This window comes from Nycticebus coucang, chromosome 18 (genome assembly GCF_027406575.1).
Source record: "Nycticebus coucang isolate mNycCou1 chromosome 18, mNycCou1.pri, whole genome shotgun sequence".
NCBI classification, from domain to species: Eukaryota; Metazoa; Chordata; class Mammalia; order Primates; family Lorisidae; genus Nycticebus; species Nycticebus coucang.
This window is the reverse complement of record NC_069797.1, coordinates 17,226,468-17,248,422: the sequence shown is the minus strand read 5'-3', so window position 1 is coordinate 17,248,422 and position 21,955 is coordinate 17,226,468. Positions and strand designations below refer to the sequence as shown.

General features: G+C 41.5%; 1 protein-coding gene and 1 non-coding gene across 2 annotated transcripts in view; one reads left to right on the top strand and one right to left on the bottom strand.

Annotated features, from left to right (window-relative positions):
* The window catches only part of DNAH9 (dynein axonemal heavy chain 9), a 377,510-nt gene that overhangs the window by 243,797 nt on the left and 111,758 nt on the right, over positions 1-21,955 (top strand). Inside the window, exons 46-49 of the mRNA XM_053569797.1 lie at positions 3,949-4,091; positions 4,451-4,612; positions 4,777-5,010; positions 17,064-17,324. Of these exons, the coding sequence (XP_053425772.1) occupies positions 3,949-4,091; positions 4,451-4,612; positions 4,777-5,010; positions 17,064-17,324 (800 nt within the window). The remainder of the gene's footprint in view (positions 1-3,948; positions 4,092-4,450; positions 4,613-4,776; positions 5,011-17,063; positions 17,325-21,955) is intronic.
* LOC128571380 (U6 spliceosomal RNA) lies at positions 7,127-7,233 on the bottom strand. The gene has a single exon (XR_008375807.1). It is a non-coding gene; the product is annotated as a U6 spliceosomal RNA (small nuclear RNA).

The window sequence follows — 21,955 nt, the reverse complement described above, 5'->3', positions numbered from 1 at the left end:
TTTGTGAGTTCTGATTGCTTATGTGAATATTCTTTGATTTTTCTGCATGGAACCATTATATTTTTATTACTTCCTTAACTATCCTCATACATTTTATTTTTTTCTTAACTTTTTTGCCTAGCTTGGGATCTCATAGATGATGAAGTTCATGTTTGAATAGAAAATATGATAGCAGTCCTATTTGTCTTAGTCTTGATTTGAAAGGTAATATTTTAGTATTTTGCTTTCAGGTATGTTTGCTCTGGATTGGGGACTGATATCTATTATCAGGTTAAGAGAAATCTCACTCCTAATTTATTAACGGTTTTTAGAAACTTTATGTATCCATTTTAATGTTCATACTGTTTTACTTCCTTAATCTATTAATGTAGTGAATTATTTCAATAGATTTTTTTTTCTAGTGTTTAACTATCCTTGCATTTCAAAGATAGAGTTTATCCAGGTTAAGATTTATGCTTTATTGTATATTGCTTTTTATATATTTAGTTAGGAGTTTTTTAAAGAAATTTTTATTTCAGACTGTTATGGGGGTATACACATTTTAGTTACATAATTTGCTTTTGTATATTTTAAGACAAATCTATCAAAGTGTCCTTCACCCAGAAAGTACACAATGCTTGCTGTGCCGTGCACCTGTTGGTTGGTTGGGAATTTGCTCATCCCCTTCGTCCCCTCCCACCTACTTGAATGTCATTGAGTTTTGCTTCCATCTGAGCACATGGTGTTGGCCAACCAGTTCCAGTTTGCTATGGAGTACATGTAGTGTTTGTTTTTCTATTCTTGCAATGCTTGACTTAGGAATATGATCTCCAGTTCCATCCAGGTTATTACAAAAGATACTAAATCATCATCTTTTTATGTCCGAATAGTATTCTTTAGTGTAAATATGCCACATTTTATTAATTCATTCATGTACTCATGGACATTTACATTGTTTCCACAGCTTTGTGATTGTGAATTGTGCTGGCATAAACATCCAAGTCCATGTATCTTTTTTTGTAGAACATCTTTTCCTCTTTGGGTAAATACATAGAAGTGGGATTTCAGAATCAAATGGCAAGTCTACTTTAAGCTCTTAAAGGCATCTCCATACATATTATTTTCTATAGAGAGTGAACTGTTTGCTTTCCCACCAACAGTACTGAGTGTTTCTTTCTTTCCACATCCACACCAGCATCTGTTGCTTTGGAACTTTTATGGTGTGAGCCATTTTCACTGGGGTAAGGCGATATGTCAGTGTGGTTTTGATTTGCCTTTCCCTGGTAATTAGAAATGGTGAGCATTTTTTTCCATGTGTTTCTTGGCCATTAATCTATCTTCCCTAGAAAATTTTCTGTTCATGTCACCTGCCCAATTTTTAATGGGGCTGTTTGATGTCTTCTTGTAGATTTGCTTGATTCTGGTTATCAGATAAGTGGTGTATGAATGTCTTCTCCCATTCTGTAGGTTGTCTGTTTGCTTTGTTGATGGTGTCCTTGGCTACGCAGAAACTTTTTAACTTGATCAGGCCCCATTTATTTATTTTCGTTGTTGCTAAATTGCTTTGGGGGTTTCTTCATAAATTCCTTACCTAGGCTGATACCTATAAGAGTATTTCCAATGTTTTCTTCTAGAATTATTATTGTTTTGTGTCTTATGTTTAAGTCTGTTATCCATCGTGGATTAACTTTTGCAAGTAAAGAGTAAGATTTCATTGGCTGTTCAGGGTCTTTTCTGGCTCCATATGAAGCATATAAGTATTTTTTCCAGATCTGCAACATATGACATTGGTATTTTAATGGTAATTGTGTTGAATCTATACTTGGGGTAGTATAGACATTTTACCACATCAACAATATTGATGCTGCTGACCCATGAACATGATATGTTCTTCCATCTGTTTGCATCCACCGCTATTTCTTTTCTCAGGGTTTCATAGTTCTCCCAATAGAGATCTTTTACCTCCTTTGTTAACTGTATTCTGAAGTATTTTGTTTTCTTTGTCACTACTGTGAAGGGTACTGTGTCTTTGATTGGATTCTCAGCTTAACTGTTGTTGGCATATATGAAAGCTACTGATTTGGGTACATTGATTTTGTAACCTGAGATGCCGCTGTATTTATTAGTCAATTCCAGGAGTCTCTTGGTCGAGTCTTTGAGGTTTTCTAGGTATCACTGTCAGCAAAGAGCAATAGTTTGATCACTTCATCCCCCATGTGGATGCCCTTGATAATTCTTCTCTTGTTTAATTGCTCTGGCTAGGACTTCCAATACTATGTTTGAACTGTAGTGGTGATAGAGGGCATCCTTGTTGGGTTCCCTTGCTAAGTGGGAATGTTTTCAATTTTTCTCTATTCAGTATGATGTTGTCTATGGATTCTCATTTTGATGTCCCATCTATGTTTATTTTCTGCATCTATTGGAAAGGTCATATGGTCTTTGTTCTTTTACTTCTATTCATGTGGTGAATTACATTTATACATTTGTGTGTGAGGGATGAAGTCTACCTGGTCATGGCGGATTATTTTTTTGATGTGCAGCTGAATTCTGTTTGCCAAGATTTCACTGAGAATTTTTACATGTCTATTTAGTGGAGATGTTGGTCTACAGGTTCTTTTTTGTTGTGTCCTTTCCTGGTTTTTGTATCAAAGTGATGTTTGCTTCATAGAACAAGTTGGGAAGGACTCCTTCCTTCTCAATGTTAGGGAATAATTTCTGCTGGTCCAAGATTTTCTTTGTAGGTTTGGTACAACTCAGGTTGGCAAATATATGAACAGATACTTAACCTTACACATAACAGAAATGTATGTGAAAACTTTCCTTAATTATTATTTTATACCAGGTTGGCAAAAATATGAAAGTTAGATGAAACATTGTATTAAGGAGACGATGTAAAAACATAAAATTATATGTTCGATCTCAATGATGAATAAAAAGTACAGATTCTATAAGTCATTGCATCTGGCCTTTCTTAATTTTTATACAGTCAAATTAATCAATCTTTATGCATTGATCTTATTTTTCTTTGAAAAGAAGGTTGAAGAAGTTACTGTTAGAAAGTCTTTCCCTACTCAGAGGTTACAAGAATATTTCCTTCATTGTTTCTATTATTTTTCTGGTTTATTTTTCACAGTTAAATCATTGATCCATTTGGAATGTACCCAGTGTACAGTGTAAAGTAGGGATCCAACCATATTTTTTTCAGATACCAGTCTTCCTAATACAGTAGCATATATCAAATAGTTCATATTTTCACCATTGATTTAACTTACCATATTTTAAATTCTATGAAGCCATCTTTGCCGACTGCCTTTCTCTTATAAAGAATTATAGCTCACTCATCTTAAAAGTAATAGAACCTACATAGCTGACCGCCTCCCTACATTGACCACTTTCTTAAGTTGACCTAACTTTGATGGACTAGCCATGCACCACATGTGCATATTAGTACAGTAGGCCTAGTTTCTTATATTGACACCCCTGTATGTTGACCAGTTTGTTACAGTCCCTTGGGTGGGCAACTTACAGAGGTTGTACTTTGTATGGACTTAATCTATTTATTTCTTATGACCATTTTTTACTCTCAGTCTTGTAGCTATTTTAGATTTGCTTTATGTTTCCTACTACATAGTAAGCTTCTTAGGGGTGCAATTTATAGAAAGGCAAAAAAAAAAAGTTAGTACATAAACGTTTTAAGCAAAAGAAGAAAAGACAATTGAAGGTTCTTGGGCTGCCACCTGTCTACTGCAAGACAAGAGGGTGGCCTGCACCCTATGACATTCATTAATATGCTCAGTCTCCTGCCATGGTTTGGAGCAGATGTGGTGTCAATCCAGTTTCCCTAGCAGGAGAGGCAGAACATGACATAAAAGCCAAAGGACCTGTGTCCCCAGGTAAGATAACCTCCCACGTCTGATTGCATCCTTTAGCAAGATACCAAACTGGCCCCTCTGTGCTTCTTCCCCCCAGGGGAGATCCCAGATCTCTACTCTGATGATGAAGTTGAAAGCATCATAAGCAATGTGAGGAATGAAGTCAAGAGCCAAGGTCTGGTTGACAACAGAGAGAACTGCTGGAAGTTCTTTATCAATCGAGTCCAACAGCAGCTGAAGGTAAAGAAGATTTACTGACAGGGTAGGTGGGGACCAGAGAAGGTTTGCGGGAGCGTCTACTGATATTTTGTACACAATTATCCTTACCGATTGTCTTGAGAGTGGGTTGTGAGTGTGTAGTGCCCTTACCAGCCTGAGCACCGTTGTAAGAATGCCCCTCTCACCTGCTTCATGGGCAGGGACATCCCTCTGTCACTTTGCAGTTCCAACACTCTGCGACTGGTTAGCGTTTGCTGAGTTTATATCCTTTGCATGTACTTTTCAATTTTCTGGGAGATAAAGAACCTCAGGTCACGTCTGCCTCTCTGTGAGTATTTCTCTGATATTTTTTGGCTCTCCCCACCCTTCTGATTTCTCAGGTGACTCTCTGTTTCTCCCCTGTGGGAAATAAGCTGAGGGTCCGCAGCAGGAAGTTCCCAGCCATTGTGAACTGCACGGTCATCGACTGGTTCCACGAGTGGCCTCAAGAGGCACTGGAGTCCGTCAGCCTCCGCTTCCTGCAGAACACAGAGGGCATCGAGGTGAGGGGAGAAAGGAGGTCCTCCTAAAGGCCCATCCCACCGGAGGGTACAGGGAATTCCATGTCCAGGTCAGGGTCAGAGCACAAGCTTGCATAGAATTGCTGGAGCACAACTTTCCACGTTGTGAAGCCATGAGGTCTTTCCTTCCTGCCCTTTGATTTCAGCCTGCAGTAAAGCAGTCCATTAGCAAGTTCATGGCCTTTGTCCACACGAGTGTCAACCAGACATCCCGGTCTTACTTGAGCAATGAGCAGCGTCACAACTATACCACACCCAAGTCCTTTCTGGAGTTCATCAGACTCTACCAGAACTTGCTGCGCAGGCACAGAGAGGAGCTCACAGCCAAGACCCAGCGGCTGGAAAATGGGCTGCTGAAGCTGCACAGCACCTCGGCCCAGGTGAGCCCACCGGGCCCCAGTGGGACCACAAACAAGATGTGACGATCTGCAGTGGGTCTGTCTCTCTGTCATCAGAAACAGTGCCAAAAGTTACAGGCTGAGCTCCCTAGCGGAAGGGCACATCCTCAGCCTCAGATCTGATCCACTCCCTCTCACAGATCCTGACATCCTCTGTAATTGAAGCACGGAAATCTCAAAACCAACCTTCCTTCCTTCCTTTCTTCCTTTCTCTCTCTTTCTTTTATTTCTCTCTCTCTCACCCTCCTCCCTCTCTCCTTCCCTCCCTCCCTCCCTTCCTTCCTTCCTTTCTCTTTTTTTAGAGATAAGGTCTCACTCTGTCCTCCTGGCTAGAGTGCAGTGGCATCACCATAACTCACTTTAGCCTTGAATTCCTGGGCTCAGGCCATCCTCCTGCTTCAGCTTCCTCAGTAGCTAGGACTGGGGGCGCATGCCACCACACCCAGATAATTTCTCTTGTTTTTTGGTAGACACAGGGGTCTTTCTATGTTGCTTGGGCTGGTCTCAACACCCTGCCTCAGGCAATCCTGAGGCAATCCCCAGGCAATCCTCAGGCAATCCGCAGGCAATCCTCTCACCTTTAACTCCCAAAGTACTGGGATTACAGGCGTGAGCCATGGTATCTAGCCAGTCTCCTTTTCCTCTGTCCCCTCCAGTTCTCTTCCTCCCATCTTCAAAACTGAGATAAATGAATGATGGAGAGAAATGGACAGTGGTTGCAGTGTTACACCAATTTTCTTGTGTTTCTTTTGTCTTTCTGTATTATCTGCCAAAGTACCATTGGATCCTCGCTTCTTCAACAAATCCTGTCTTGTTTAATGCATTTTCTTACGTAGTTCTAAGCAGTTGGCCATGCAAGAAGGCTCTTGGCATCCCGCCCTTGTTATATTTTTCCATTTACCCTTTCGAATGAAACACGCTTATTTCAGCCCATCTGCTAATCTTCCCTTGAGAAGGGAGGCAACTCTGGCACCTGCCATCCCTCTGACCCTGCCTGTCAAGCATTGCTGCTCCCTCAGTGGCCCCTTTCTGTTCCCTGTTTACCAGCAGCAGGGCAGGCCTCTCCTAAAGGTGGTGAAATGTTATGAAATTGCACAATTGAACTAAAATTGTGATCCACTTAATTCTTGGACATCAAATGTTCCATTAATATCCAAGCCTCTCACCGGCTCATCGTTCTGCCTTTGGAATTGTTCTATTGAACTTTCTCCTTTCCACTTGCCCTTTTTCCCAATTTAAGTTTCTTGATGTAGTGATACAATAAACCTAAAGGACTTTTAGTTCATTTGGTGGGATGCAGGGAGCCTTTGCAATCTGTACCCATAGTTTCATCCGCTCTGGAAATTTCCCTTCTATTATATGGTTTTGTTCATCTGCCTGGCCTCTCCTCTAGGAGCAGTAAGTTAGTCGGATGAGGTTTCTGAGCCCAGATCTGTTATAGTCTCAGGTGTTTCTTTCATCCCTTTATTTCCCCTCTACATTCTAGGAAAGCTTTTCAAGTTTGTTCTCACCAATGCTAATATAATAGTGAGCAATATTGCCTCCATTCCATAGGCTTGCCATGAAGACTTTAATTATGCTATTGCATTTTTAATTTCCTTACAACCCTTCCTCATCTTATCCTTTTCCTTTTCCCGTGCATCTATTGCTTTTTTATTTCAGCCTAGTTTTCTGCAATTATTACATAAAAACCATTCTGATAATGCCAGACAGTTTCCTGCATTTTTTTTTTTGTTGTTGTTGTTTATTTGTTTCTTGTTCGTTCTTAGGTCCCATCATGGATCTTTCTCTAAATGCTATTTCCTTCCTTGATCTGTACTTTTTTTTTCTCTCTTTTTATATAGTATATATTTATTTATTAGTTTGTACTAGTACACCCTCTCATTACAAAGGCAATTAATGTAGTGGAAGAATCTTTGTTTTTGATATTTGAGTTGTCTGAAATAACACAAACTACACATTCAAAAAGAAAATCTTTATTTGGACAACAACAAAGAAAAAGACAAGTTAAACAAAAAACTTCCTTCCTTACAGGTAGACATTGAAGTGGACCTAAATCAGTTTTCATTTTAAATCTTTCAGAAACAAAGGCAGTTTAAAAACCATGGAATGCTTCACAAATCTGCACGTTGCCCTTACACAGGGGCCAGGCTGATCTTCTCTGTATCATCCCAATTTTAGTGTGTGTGCTGCCAAAGTGAGTGCCGGTCTGTACTTTTAGAGAACCCTTTTGTTTTCTGTCATTACCTTCAGGCAAGGTGAGATCAGATCAAACTCAATGTTGGCCAACAAATGGCTTATGCAAATTACCTATGACATGACTGTCTTTCCATTTGTGTGATGACCAAAACCCCCTCCTAGAGCTCCAGTTTTCAGTCCAGGGCAAGGGCCACAGCTCCACATCTAGGTCCTGGTGGTTCACCTGGGGTGCGCCTTTGCCATGGAAAGGCAGCATCTTCTCTCCTGATCACTTTCAGTTTCTCTAAACCTATGAACATGTAGAAAACAGCATGGAATACAATGGTACCACCAGACTGTCTGAAAACATCTCCTCCTTCTTCCTCTTCCTATCTCTCCTCACCACCACCACCTCCTCCCACATCATTCTCCATCCCTACCAGCCCCTGCTCTGCCCCTGCCCACTCATCCTCTGGGAATTGCTGACCCATCTGTGTAAAGGGTGGAGGCCAGGGAGTAGGAGACAGCAAAGATACGCTGACCCTCTCATGGAGCAGAATCTTATGTTCTATTTTGTACTGTTAATAGATTGGGGGGAGGATTCTGTAAGATAATTTTTTTTTAGTTTTTTTTTTTTTAGTTGTTGGGGATTCATTGAGGGTACCAGAAACCAGGTTACACTGATTGCATCTGTTAGGTAAGGTCCCTCTTATTACTGTGTCTTGCCCCCAAAAGATGTGTCACACACTGATATCCCCATCCCCTCCCTCCTTCCCTTTCTTTGCTCTTCCTTTCCCTCACCCCCCTCCCTCCTTCTCTCTCTTTCTCTGCTCTCCCCTTCCCCCACCCCCCACCTTGTACTAGGTCATTAATTGTCCTTATATCAAAATTGAGTACAAAGGATTCATGCCTCTCCATTCTTGTGATGCTTTACTAAGAATAAAGTAAAGCATCCACTTCCATCCAGGTTAATACAAAGGATGTAAAGTCTCCATGTTTTTTTCATGGCTGAATAGTATTCCATGATATTCATATACCACAGCTTGTTAATCCATTCCTGGATTGGTGGACATTTAGGTTGTTTCCACCTTTTGACAATTATAAATTGAGCTGCGATAAACAGTCTAGTGCAAGTGTCCTTATGATAAAAGGATTGTTTTCCTTCTGGGTAGATGCCCAGTAATGGGATTGCAGGATCAAATGGGAGGTCTAGCTTGAGTGCTTTGAGGTTTCTCCATACTTCTTCCAAAAAAGTTGTATTAGTTTGCAGTCCCACCAGCAGTGTAAAAGTGTTCCCTTCTCTCCACATCCATGCCAGCATCTGCAGTTTTGAGATTTTGTGATGTGGGCAATTCTCACTGGGGTTAGATGGTATCTCAGGGTGGTTTTGATTTGCATTTCTCTAATAAATAGGGATGATAAGCATTTTTTCATGTGTTTGCTAGCCATTCGTCCGTCTTCTTGAGAGAAAATTCTATTAATCTCTCGTGCCCATTGATATATGGGATTGTTGGCTTTTTTCATGTGGATTAATTTGAGTTCTCTATAGATCCTAGTTATCAAGCTTTTATCTGATTCAAAATGTGCAAATATCCTTTCCCATTGTGTAGGTTGTCTATTTGCTATGGTTATTGTCTCCTTAGCTGTACAGAAGCTTTTTAGTTTAAGTCCCATTTATTTATTTTTGTTGTTGTTGCAATTGCCATGGCAGTCTTCTTTATAAAGTCTTTCCTCAGGCTGATATCGTCCAGTGTTTTCCCTATGCTTCGTTTGAGGATTTTTATCATTTCATGCCTTAAATTTAGGTCTTTTATCCATCTAGAATCAATTTTTGTGAGTGGAAAAAGGTGCGGGTATAGTTTCAGTCTTTTACATGTGGATATCGAGTTCTCTCAGCACCATTTATTGAATAGGGAGTCTTTCTCCCAGCGTATGTTCTTGTTTGGTTTATCCAAGATCAGGTGGCTGTAAGATGTTAGTTTCATTTCCTGGTTTTCTATTCAATTCCAAATATCTATGTCTCTATTTTTGTGCCAGTACCATGGTGTTTTGACCACTATGGCTTTGTAGTACAGCCTAAAGTCTGGTAGGCTAATTCCTCAAGCCTTGTTTTAATTACTAAGAATTGCCTTAGCTATACAGGGTTTTTTGGTTCCATACAAAATGAAGAATTATTTTTTCCAAGTCTTAAAAGTACATTGTTGGTATTTTAATAGGGATGTCATTGAATCTGTAGATTGCTTTGGGAAGTATAGACATTTTAACAATGTTGATTCTTCCCAGACATGAGCATGGTATGTTCTTCCATTTGTTAATATCCTCTGCTATTTCCTTTCTTAGGGTTTCATAATTTCTTTATAGAGGTTCTTCACCTCTTTTGTTAGGTATATTCCTTGGTATTTCATTTTCTTTGAAGCTATGGTAAAGGGAGTTGTGTCCTTAATTAGCCTCTCATCTTGACTGTTATTGGCATGTACATGGACGTTGATTTTATATCCTGAGACATTACTGTATTTTTTGATGACTTTCAGGAATCTTGGGGTTGAGTCTTTGGGATTCTCTAAGTATAAGATGATATTGTCAGCAAAGAGGGAGAGTTTGACCTCCTCTGCTCCCATTTGGATTCCCTTAATTTCCTTCTCTTGCCTAATTGTATTGGCTAGAACTTCCAGCACTATGTTGAATAGAAGTGGCAATAGAGGACAACCTTGTCTGGTTCTAGATCTAAGTGGAAAAGCTTTCAGTTTTACTCCATTCAGTAAAATATTGGCTGTGGGTTTGTCATAGATAGCTTCGATCAGTTTAAGAAATGTGCCACCTATGCCTATACTCTTCAGTGTTCTAATTAGAAAAGGATGCTGGATTTTATCAAATGCTTTTTCTGCATCTATTGAGAGGATCATGTGGTCTTTGTTTTTGCTTCTATTGATACAGTGAATAATGTTTATGGACCTGCGTATATTAAACTCTGTAAGATAATTTAAAGAGGTTTATTCTGAGAAAATATGAGTGACCATGTCCCAGGGAAAAACAAGTCAAAGTAAGTGGTCCTGAGGTGGCTGGATTTGAGTTCAGTTTTATACATTTCATGGAGGCAGGAGTTACAGGCAAAGACATAATTCAGTATGTGGATTGTGGTATACAGTGGTTCAGCCTAAAAAGGTTGGATATCTTGAAGTGGGAGGCTTACAGGTCATAGGTGGATTTAGAGATTCTTTAAATGGCAATTGGTTGAGAGACTTAAGCATGCTTGAAAAATCTGGAGTCAGTAGGAGGATGCTGAAATTCAGACAGTGGAGCCAGTCATCTGTCATGTGATTCCATGCCAGCAAAAAAAAAGATCTGTTTAACTTGAGGTTATGGACTGTGAGGAGTGATTTAACCCTTGTCTTCCATGGCCTTAGGTCTCATTTATAATTTGGTATCTTTGTCACAAAGAGTCTGTTTTGTCAGCCTTATGATAGCTATCTTAACATTAATATTGGTCAATTGTTGTATCTAAACTCCAAGAGGGAGGGGATAATGAGGCATGTCTGACCTTGCTTTCTATCTTGGACAGAAACACACTTTTGGCATTTTTCTGGGGTCCTTTTGGCCAAAAGGGGGTCTGTTCAGTCAGTAAGTGGGTTTCAAACATTTTTATTTTATAGCACAGATCCGGGATTTTTTTTTTTTTTTTTTTTTAATGAGACAGAGTCTAAAGCCATCACCCTGGGTAGAGTGCCATGGCATCATAGCTCACAGCAACCTCCAACTCTCAGGCTCAAGTGATCCTCTTGCCTCGGTTTTTCTATTTTTAGTAGAGACAAAGTCTTGCTTTTGCTCAGGCTGTTATCAAACTCATAAGCTCAAGCTATCCACTTGCCTCTGCCTCCCAGAGTGCTAGGATTACAGGCGTGAGACACTGCATCTGGCCAATTTTTTTTTTTTTTTTTTTTTTTTGAGGCAGAGTCTCAGTCTGTTCCCCAGGCTAGAGTGCAGTGGCTTCATAGCTCACAGCAACCTCAAACTCCTGGGCTCAAGGGATCCTCCTGCTTCAGCCTCCCAAGTAAATGGGACTACAAATGCCCACCACCGAGGCTAATTTTTCCCTTTTTAGTAGAGATGAGGTCCCACTTGTGCTCAGGCTGTCTCAAACTCCTGAGGTCAAGGAATTCACCCTCCTTGGCCTCCCAGAGCACTAGGATTACAGGTGTGAGTCAGATCCAGGATCTTTGGCAGACAGTGTAGAAAGCACAATGTCTATGTCCCATTTTAGGTGATCGCTATTTAATACGAAGTTATAGGCTATACCGTTGGGTGGATCCAGCACTGTCTGCATATAGTTAGTAGAGAAGCAATCCTTTCACATCCCATCATCAGGTTTAGTATCTGAAACCATCAAGAACCATCCCCTCCTTCTGTATTCTTTCTCCAATTAATGACACTTCCATTTCCCCAGTTGCCAAGGCCAGAGACTACTTGGTGACCTTGAGCTCTTCCCCTCCCTCACCTACATTTCAAAATTAACAAGTTCAAGTCTGGGCACGTGGCTCATGCCTATAATCCTAGTACACTGGGAGGCTAAGGTGGGTGGATTGCTTGAGCTTAGGAGTTCAAGACCAGCCTGAGCAGGAGCAAAACACCATATCTACTAAAAATAGAAAGAAAAAAAAACTAACTGGTGTGGTGGCAGGTGCCTACAGTCCCAGCTACTTGGGAGGCTGAAGCAGGAGGATCACTTGAGCCTAAGATTTTGAGGTGCTGTGAGCTGTGACACTACGGCACTCTACCCAGGGCGACAGTTTGCAACTCTGTCTCAAAAAAAAGAAAAAAATAAATAAACACGTGAAGAGCTCTAAAATCACCTATGAGCTCAGAGTGGGAGTGGAGAATGAGTCATGTCAATACTGTACACGTGGTGTCTACACCATAAATATAAGACTGGTTGACATTTAATGATGATTCTACTAGTAAAAACAGTATCTGGGCTCCTGACTCTGGTGTAAACTCCTCATCAGCCGTTGTTCCTTTGATACAAAAAAACTGACATATACCATCATAATATTGGTGTAAGGGAAATGAATTATATTGTGCTGGAGTGTAACTACTTAATTATGACAGTTTCCAATGCACATAATCTGGTAGAATAGCTGAATGAATCTTACAACCCTGGCTCAGATACACCACATCTTTATTTAGCAGTAATACTTGTATTAGAAGCAATAATGATAATTGTAATAATGACAACATTAACAATTGTATAATGAACTTCATAAACCTTAGACTTACAATTTCATGCTTAGAACTAATCAGAAATATAACTTTATTTTTCTGTAACTGAATTCAACTTGGCTCTGGATCCCTCATATGTGTTTAAGGGTAGAAAGCTCTGACTCTTACATTTCAGCTTGACTTACTCACTTTAGGTTAGAAACTTAGTCTTTGGAGGGCAGTCAGTTCAGGGCTGTTTCACTCTGAAGAGTCTTTTCCGCCTTCTTCTCTCTGGGTGGTGGCAGATTGTAGGAGGCAGCTGGTGAGACATCCTGGTGTGGTCCTCCAGTTCTCTCTCTGGTGACAGGTGGTTGGTCCTACTGGGTGTTTAGGCAGCAGTATCTATCTTTATGTCAGCATCCACTGAAGTTGTCACAGAAGACACGAGAGTGTCCTTTCTATTGTCACCACCAGGGGCCCCAGCCCTGACTTGGGTGTCACTTGTCCCTCACTATCCTGCTTCCTTCTGTGTCTGACTGAGGTGTGTTCTTGAAGAAGAGGTGGGTGTGGGATTAAAGTAATATTCATCAGTGGACTAATGGCCATTGCCAACCCCCTGCATACAGGATTCAACCCACAAGTCTTAATATGGAAACTCTTCAATTAAGTTTATCTTAAAGTTTTCAAATTGTCTCAAGTGTCAAACTTACCAAAAGTTGACAGCCTAATAATTTCTGAGGATGTATAAGTCAGGATTCTTTTGGTTGCAAGTAAAAAAAAAAAATCTGACTCAAATTCATTTAACAAGAAGAAAAAGAGCAAAAAAGAAAGAAGGGAAGGGGAGAGGAGGGCAAGAGAGGAGAGAGGGAAAATCTTTTTTTTTTTTTTTTTTTGAGACAGAGTCTCACTATGTCACCCTCAGTAGAGTGCTGTAGCATCACAGCTCACAGCAACCTCAAACTCCTGGGCTTAAGCGATTCTCTTGCCTCAGCCTCCCAAGTAGCTGGGACTACAGGGGCCCGCCACAACACCCGGCTATTTTTGTTGTTGTTGTTAAGTTTGTCATTGTTGTTTTAGCTGGCCCAGGCCGGGATCCAACCCAACAGCCTCAGTGTATGTGGCCAGCACCCAACCCACTGCGCTGCAGGCACCACCCAGACAGAGGGAAAATCTTGAGATTAAATGAGATAGTTGTCAGGACCCTTGATGGCACCTGACCAAAATCCAACTGAACTTGGTTTAAGTAAAACAACAAAACAAAAGGAAATGAATTGGTTCCTATAACTGAAAGGCAGAGGCAGCGCTTAATTTGGACAAAGCTGAAGCGAGATACACAGTCTCCTGTACATCTCGGCTGACCTGTGGTCATGGCTAAACCATCTCTGTGACTTGGATTCTTTCACCAGCCAAGCCAGAGCCACACAACATCTGGAACAAGCCCCACCCAAACTGTAAGGAAACTCAAACAAACCATGTTGCTAGAAATCGGAGTGAACAGTGTGTTTTAGGCAGGCAAACATAACAAACATAGATAGAAAGCCTCTGTACCTAACAAACAGAAAAGCTTCCCCGAAGCCCAAATTTATATCAGAAAGTGTTGGGCTACACTACAGGGACACAGAGTAGACAGGGGGTGTCTCCAGGCCCGTGCGCTTTAAGTCCACTTGTGTTGCTAATGAAGGAATACCCAGGGCTGGGTAATTGACAAAGAAAAGGCTGGCTAATGTCTTAGGTTCCTGACTCTGTGGACTGTATAAGTATCATGATTTCGGCATTTGCTTCTGGTCAGGGCTCCAGGCTGCTTCCACTCCTGTGTTGTCAGCCCACTCAGTTGGCACTAGCCACTTGCCCTGAATGGAGGCAATTCAGGAGGCCCAGCTGGGCAGAGAAAAGGGGTGTTGTCTGTGTTTGTGGCATTCTCTCTCTGAACCTTCTCACTTGTCTTTGGAGGTGTCTATATAAAGGTGGCTCAAATGTTTTAAATACAGAAAAAGAAGAGAAAGTTTAGACTAACCTATTTCGAGTTCCCATTCCATTTCAGAAGAACTATAAAATGGACTTGAGTCATGCCTTCTGTGTAGCTTGGTGGGGAATGGCCTAATTCCGACTAGTGGGACCCTCCTGTCAGTCCATGTCACTCAGCTTAAGAGCTGTAAAGCTCCCATTCACAGTGCTAAAGTCATTTACCTTGGGCCTGAGGTCATAAGCCATATCTGCAATCAACAAAAAAAACAACCAAAAATTTAAAAAAAAAAAAAAAAAAAACCACTTCGATTTTCTCAAATCTCTCAAGATTTAAAAAGGAACAAAAAGTTACTGGTGTGTTCGCTGACTGGAGTTATTATGCAGCTCAATCATTTTGATTTACAATTGCATCTTTGTCCTTGTAGAAATAACTCTCTCTGCAGCTGAACAACAGGAGATGGAAACGGATTAACCTTCCAACATGTGAATATAAGACAAGTTCTAGGGAACAGGCCCTCATTTGAGGTTAACACAAAGCCTCCAGTTTCTGTGAATACACAAAATTAAAGGGCATTCTCTTTTTGCCCCTTTCCTTTTCCTTTCTTTTGATCTGCCTTGTAAAGGGAATTATCAGCAGCGTCTAAGCCTCAGTTTTATTTTCCCCTTGTGCATTTCGTATCATAAAGCATTTCAATCTGCGTTGACCTGTTCCAGGGACTCTGAAGTAATCTTTGGTTGTTGCGTGAAATAGACTGCAGAAAAATGGGAGGCAAGAGGTCATTCTGGAATGTAAAGTTTATGGGCCATATTGCAAATGCAAATGGCCTTTTTACTTTCCAGAAATAAATAGTTCTGTGTCTTCCCTTTGCATCTGAAAAGGCCATTACACCCGGCCTGTGGTTCTCAGACCTAGCCCATACCAGAATCTCAGCTCAAACACAGATTGCTGGGCCCCACCCCAAAAAATCTAAATCAGTACATCTGTAGGGGGGCTAGGAATCTGCATTGCTGACCCGTTCCTAGGTGGTGCTTTTGATATGACCCAGAGAGCACAGTCTGAGACCACCATACTCAGCTGATAGCAATATATTTAGAAATCATTCCTCTCTCTCTGGCTTACGAGACAATACTAGCTTGTTTCCCAGGTGCTGGTATTCCCATCACTTGGTTCTCGCTTGTAGACGACATGTGACTTCAGAGGCTGGATGGGGAATTCAGCTACTCTGGCCTGTTGGGATTTTGCTGTTCCTTTTAATCTGGTCATCTATTTCTAGTAAAAATTGCATCAATAAATGAAGACACCCAAATGACAACAATCAAGGACTATTTACTCAGAACTTGCTACAGAAAGGGACTCAAGCCATCACTGGTGTTTGGCAGACACTCAAAGGCAGGGAGAAACCGGGGAAAGCTTTGTAGTGAAGAAGGGGGAGCCTCCAGGTGAGCCCAGACTGGAGGCTGTCAGTGTCCGCGGGAGCGGTGGGTGGGCTCACTAGAAGATGGGCATCCCATGGGATTGGTTAAGGGGAGCACTGGGAACGCTCGTTAAGTGGGGCATCCCGTGGGATTGGGTAAAGGAGCAAGTTTGGATTTCTACGGTTGGTCTAAAGTTGGAAGCAAGGAAGAAAAATTAGGAAGTTGTTCATTATTAAACACGTCCTGTTCATCTGGGGCCAATTGCTATGGGAGTTGTGGTTTGTCTTCCTAGGTTGTTACTAAGACTCCCCATGAGTCTGACTTGCAGCAGACCAGCGTCCTGGGCTGGTTATTGTAGATAATGGGTTGCTTTCCTGGGAAGGTTGCTACAGGTTGTGGGTCACAGTTCTACAGGGGGTTTTGTTGAAGGGGGTTTGTGGTTTGGGTTTTTTGTTTGTTTGTTTTTGTTTTTGTTTTGAGACAGTCGCACTCTGTTGCCTTCAGGTAAAGTGCTGTGGTGTCATCACAGCTCACAGCAACCTCAAACTCTTGGACTTGAGCAATCCTCTTGCCTCAGCCTGCCAAGTAACTGAGACTACAGGTGCTCACCAGTACATGTGGTTAGTTTTTTTTATTTTTTGTAGAGACGGGGTCTCGCTCTTACTCCCGCTTGTCTCCAACACCTGAGCTCCAGCAGTCCACCCACCTCAGCCTCCCAGAGTGCCAGGATTACATGTTGAGCCACTGCGCCCAGCCACAGTTCTAGTTTTATATGTCCCCTGGCCACGGTCCACTGGTGTAGTCAGTCTCAGGATGCAAAGTAACCACCTCTTTTTTTGCATCTTGCTAAATCCCTGGCACACTCCACGATGGCCAATTTTCATGAAACACGACTAATCTTTATTAAAGGCCTGCTGTACAGAAAGAGTTATGTTAGGCACAAGAAGACATGGGCACCAACCTGATCATGCGGGTTTTATGGAGACACCCACCAGTCATGAGGGGCATCAGCCCTACAGTGAGAAACAGCCCCAGTCATTCGGGCATTAAGAAAGCTAAGGCATGTGTTTTTTAGAATATTTCAGCCTGTTCACTGTGTAGAGGAGGGCGTGCCAGTGATGCTTTTCTTTCCCAGGTCAGGGAGGTTGGTCCCATGTGAAAGCACATTTTTGATGCCTTTGTGTCAGTTGTCACCTGCGCTGCTCCACGAGTTGGACCTTGGGACCATGCCTGCCGTCTCTCTGGTCTCTGCTCCTGGTAAGTCCCGCACTTCTGTGGTCCAGGTGGATGCCCTGAAGGCCAAACTGGCTGCCCAGGAAGTGGAGCTGAAGCAGAAGAATGAAGACGCAGACAAACTGATTCAGGTAGTGGGTGTGGAAACAGACAAAGTGAGCAAAGAGAAAGCCCTCGCCGACGAGGAGGAGCAGAGGGTGGCCCTCATCATGCTGGAGGTGACGCAGAAACAGAAGGACTGTGAGGAGGACCTGGCCAAGGCTGAGCCTGCACTCACAGCTGCGCAGGCCGCTCTCAACACCCTCAACAAGGTAGGAGGACTGTCCCCACCCCGGGGACAGGCAGACCCAGGGATAGCCCGTCCGCTGCTGTTTTAGAGATCCAGGGCAAAGTTGGGTGGGGTTAGGATGGGCCCCAGTTGTCACTGGTTTATTTGTTAAGCGAGCAAACACTTAAACTATCTGTGCTGCTCCCTGAGTTGCCATGAAATTCCAGAGATGTGACTCTGAACAGACCATGGGACAGCAACTGCTCTGACCTCCTCACATAACAGGTGAGGAAACCAAGACCCAGTGAGGAGGACTTGCTAGCCCTGGGTCACAGACTTAGACATGAGAGCTGGCACTTGAACTCACATCTGCAAAATCCAATCTTAGAGACCTTCCTGCTAGGGGGAGCCAGCACCATTAGGCTCTGCAGGACACACAAGCTGTTCAAAGCCCTTATCTTAAATGTGTGAGAGGCACCTATGAGGCTCAAATAAAGGTGTTGGCTCCAAAATAGATCTTTTTAGAAATCTACAAAATCAAAGTTAGTAATTATTCAATGACGTGGCAACAATATAACGCATGTCAACTAAATTTGACTCATGTATATAACAAGCGTGACATTTTGAAATGCATTCATGAGGAAATTTTATTTTGCTTCTCTTTAAATTTACTTTGAGAGGAAGAGAGGGAGGGCAGGTGGCTAGCTACTTCTTTCTTTTCTCCTTCCTGTCTGAGTAGCGAGGCTAAGAGGCACGGGCGGAAGGGTAAGAAGGGACAGTCAGAGTCATGTCATTATGAGTTGGCATCAGAGTTGGACCCAAAGCTGACCTTTTTTCTATTGGGATGATAATGCAGGTTTTTTGGAGACACCCACCAGTCATTAGGGATGTGACCCTTACAGATTGCTTTCTCCTCTTCCTCCAGAGAGTCTAGCAGTTTCCTTACCCCTACAAATGAACTGCTTGAGCAAGACCTTGCAGGTGGGCCCTGGTCCGCTGAGGAGCTGCCCCATCTCCTCCCTTAAAGGCAGTCCAGGTGGAACTCACCAGCAATTCTCACCGAAAGTCCCCCCTGCATCTCCAACTTCCTCACTCTTTTATACCCTCACTGAGGGTGAAGGGTTTAGAAGTCTAAAATAGAGTCTTCTGAAAACGTCCTTCGTTGGTTCCACATAGTCACCTCCCAGCTCACACTCTGGAGGGCGGCATCTGTTATGGGCTTAGGACCTCAGCAAAACTGAGATTAAAGTAGATACAGTGTAAAATCCTGTTACTCACGATTATATAAAAATTATATTTAATACAAGAAGTGAGTGGGTTTTATTATTTTTTTTATGATGTGGGATGGGAGAACCCCTGAAAGTAAGGATGTCCAGGGTTAATAAAGCCCTAACGTGGGTCTCTACCTCCATAGAAAACACAAGATTTCATGGCCCACATATGCCACCACCTCTGAGACTGGACCTTTTGATACAGCCAGGGCAGGCCTCCCCCTGGTCCTCAGAACGTGCTCAGGTCAACCTGTAAGCCTTTGATCAGACCGTCCCCACCCTCTTCATCATCCACATCTCTTCTTTCGTTTCCATCTAAGTCCTACTCATATTTCAAAACCAAACTTAGATTCCAGATCAATCTCCTCTTTTTTTGATTTCCAGCACACAAAATATGGAGCTATTTTATTTATACACCCCTCACATCTTGTTCACTGATTATTTCTTGCCAAGAAGACTAATGTTTTTCATAAGCTTTTCTGACACTGGCTGTCTATTTTCTAAGATGACCCGAGTCCACATGCTGGCTGTGCTATTTACTAACCGTGTGGCGCTGGGAATAATTTTATCATCTCTCAGCCTCCATTTCCTCATCTATAAAATGAAGGTAATAGTAAATTTAGTCCCCATCTCATTGTTACAAGGATTAAAGCTACTCAGTAAATATTTGTTGTTGCTGTTGATGTTGTTATAATCAGTTGTCACTTCTGTTTCCACAAAACTGGAAACAAAGTGAACGCTCATGGATACTTTTGGTTAATTTTTTCATTGGCTATTTGATTGACTGAAATAATCACACAGATAAGTAACTCAAGAAGGGTGGGAATAGGATTCTGACAATAGCAGTGGCTTTGAAGTCTAGATAGCATGGACGCAAAGGAAGCAACACCTGTTTTTAATGAGTGCCTACTATGTGCCAGGCCACATGATAGGTGCTTTCCTCTAGCTGTGTACCTTGGTGGAAGTCACTGAAGTTCTCGTCCCCCGGTTTGTTTTCCCTATCAGCTGGAGAGGGGAAAACAGGAATTAACACTCCCATCCAATGTAATAGCAAATGACTCAAAATATACTACGTATCCAGAATTCCAATGCTTTACGTCCTTTCTACTGTGGCTCAGATCCAAGCCACTCTCATCCCTTCCTTGGCCTATCCTCTCAGTTGGTCTGTCTGCTCCTCCCCTTGCTCCAGTGATGACTGAAGAATCTTTGTTACAACAGAAGTCTGACCATGTCATCCCTCTATTAAGAATCCTCCCATCCCATTCAGAATAAGATCCAAAGACGTCATTATGGCCTACATCCCCTTACTTGGGCCTCCTCTTCTACTGCCCAGCTAACACTCTTCTCTAAATCCAGGCTCATGCTGATTCTTGCTGTGTGCCAGACACCCCAAGCACAGTCCCACTCCGGAACCTTTGAAGGCAATTGCCTCTGCAAATAATGCTCACTCCCCAGCGACCACTGTGGTTCTCTATTCTTCGTATCTTAGGGGTTTGCCCAAAAGTCACCTTATGAGGAAAAAAATAATAAAACTATTAATTTCAGGGAGAAAATTAAGGTATACCAGAAATAAAATATAATTCAAGGCAAACAGTATAATCACAATCATGTACATACTGAATGTTAATGTAACTAAAAATTTACTATAAACATAATATGGGGACCATTGAGAGGGAAAGGAGGTGAGTAAAAAAATAAAATATTAATACTCTGCAGTAGAAAGACACTTGATAAAATGAAAAAAGTAGTAGCATAAGCATGTTCTTTATTGATAAGTAGTGAAATCTAGAAGCAATGATGAAAGAAATTGTACAAGTAATAGGTGGCTTCTGGAGAGCTGGAGTTGGGGTGAAGTGAGCATATGTTTTGCTCCAGACTTTATAGCTCTATTATTGCATAAGTTTATAAAATACATGCAAGTATTACATTAACAGAAGTAACACTTAAAATTTTCATTGGCTCAAGAGCACTCAGGAAGGTTCAGCTAAGTCCCTGGCCAGGTGGGAAACAGGGAAGAGAAAGCCCATTAGGCAAGTACTATGTGGTAAATACTAGATGAGAAGGCCATGGAAAACGACATCCCAGGAAGGAATGATCTTTACAAAGACAGGGGTGCATGAACAGGTATGGCGTATCTGAGCGGTGGGTGCCTCGGAAGGTGATGTGGAGGAGAGGCTGTAAATGTGACCAGGGCTGTCCACAGGCATGTGGCATCACTGAGAAGGTAGACTGCAGACCAGAGTTTCTGCAGGCTGCAATCAATTAATGGGCCTCAAACAGAGTTTCAGCTTTTTTGGATGGGCTAGAATGGACCAGAGTGCACACAGGTGGTAAGGACCAGTATTGCTTCATGAGCTAAAGGACTCCGGGCCCATCCTCAAACCCTCCTGCACTCCCAGAACTCTGCTATTTAAAGACCATTTCCCTGTTTTCTCATTATTTTCAAAGTTAACAATAAATCCTTAGTTAATACATAAAGAATATCAATAAATCAGAGATTGGTATTAAGTCTCTGCACATTGTAAGTCCCTATTTTGTCAGGGTTGGTTTTTTTTTTGTTTGTTTCATTTGCTTTTATAGATGAACTGAATATAAATCCAGTATAACTTTTACTGCTTTAAGTTAGGGATTGTTTATCTTGCAATTTCAACACACACACATAAAGTTACATGGAATTTTCTATTTATTCCACATGTATTTTTATACTGAACTATTTTTTCTTATATGAATAGTAATAGCATTTTTATTGTTTAAAATAATTCAAATAGTTTAGATTATATAGGTTCAGTATAAAGCCACCCTCCTTTTCCACTCTAGCCCTAATTTTCTCCCCCCAAAATAACTCCTTTACAATTTTGCAATATACACAGACATGTCTTTTTATATTTTCAATAATTAAAAGTTTTCCATGTAGAAATACTATATATTTCTGAAGAATTATTTCTATGTATTTCATATTTTATGTTGTCATGCTAACTTTAATTCTCTAATTGTTACTTGTATACAATGGATATTTGTATATTGAACTTTAATCCAAAAAAAAAAAAAGAGTACTGAAAAAATCAGATAGTCACTCTTACAACTAAATGTATAATAGCAGACACATAAAAGCCAGTAAAATGTGTGGCAAATGAAGTTGATCGCCTAGATAGCAGAGCAGGAAAAAATGGTTAAGTAGGTAAATAAAAGAGAAAATATAAGCAAGTTAAATGAAAAATTCAGGTGATGTAATAAATGAGGAAAATGACTTTCAGACTCAGTAGGGGAAAAAAGTAGGGAAGATAAAATTATTAACAAAGTGGGTGGCGCCATGGCTCAAAGGGGTAGGGCGCCGGCCCCATATGCTGGAGATGGTGGGTTCAAACCCAGCCCCAGCCAAAAAAAAAAAAATTATTAACAAAGT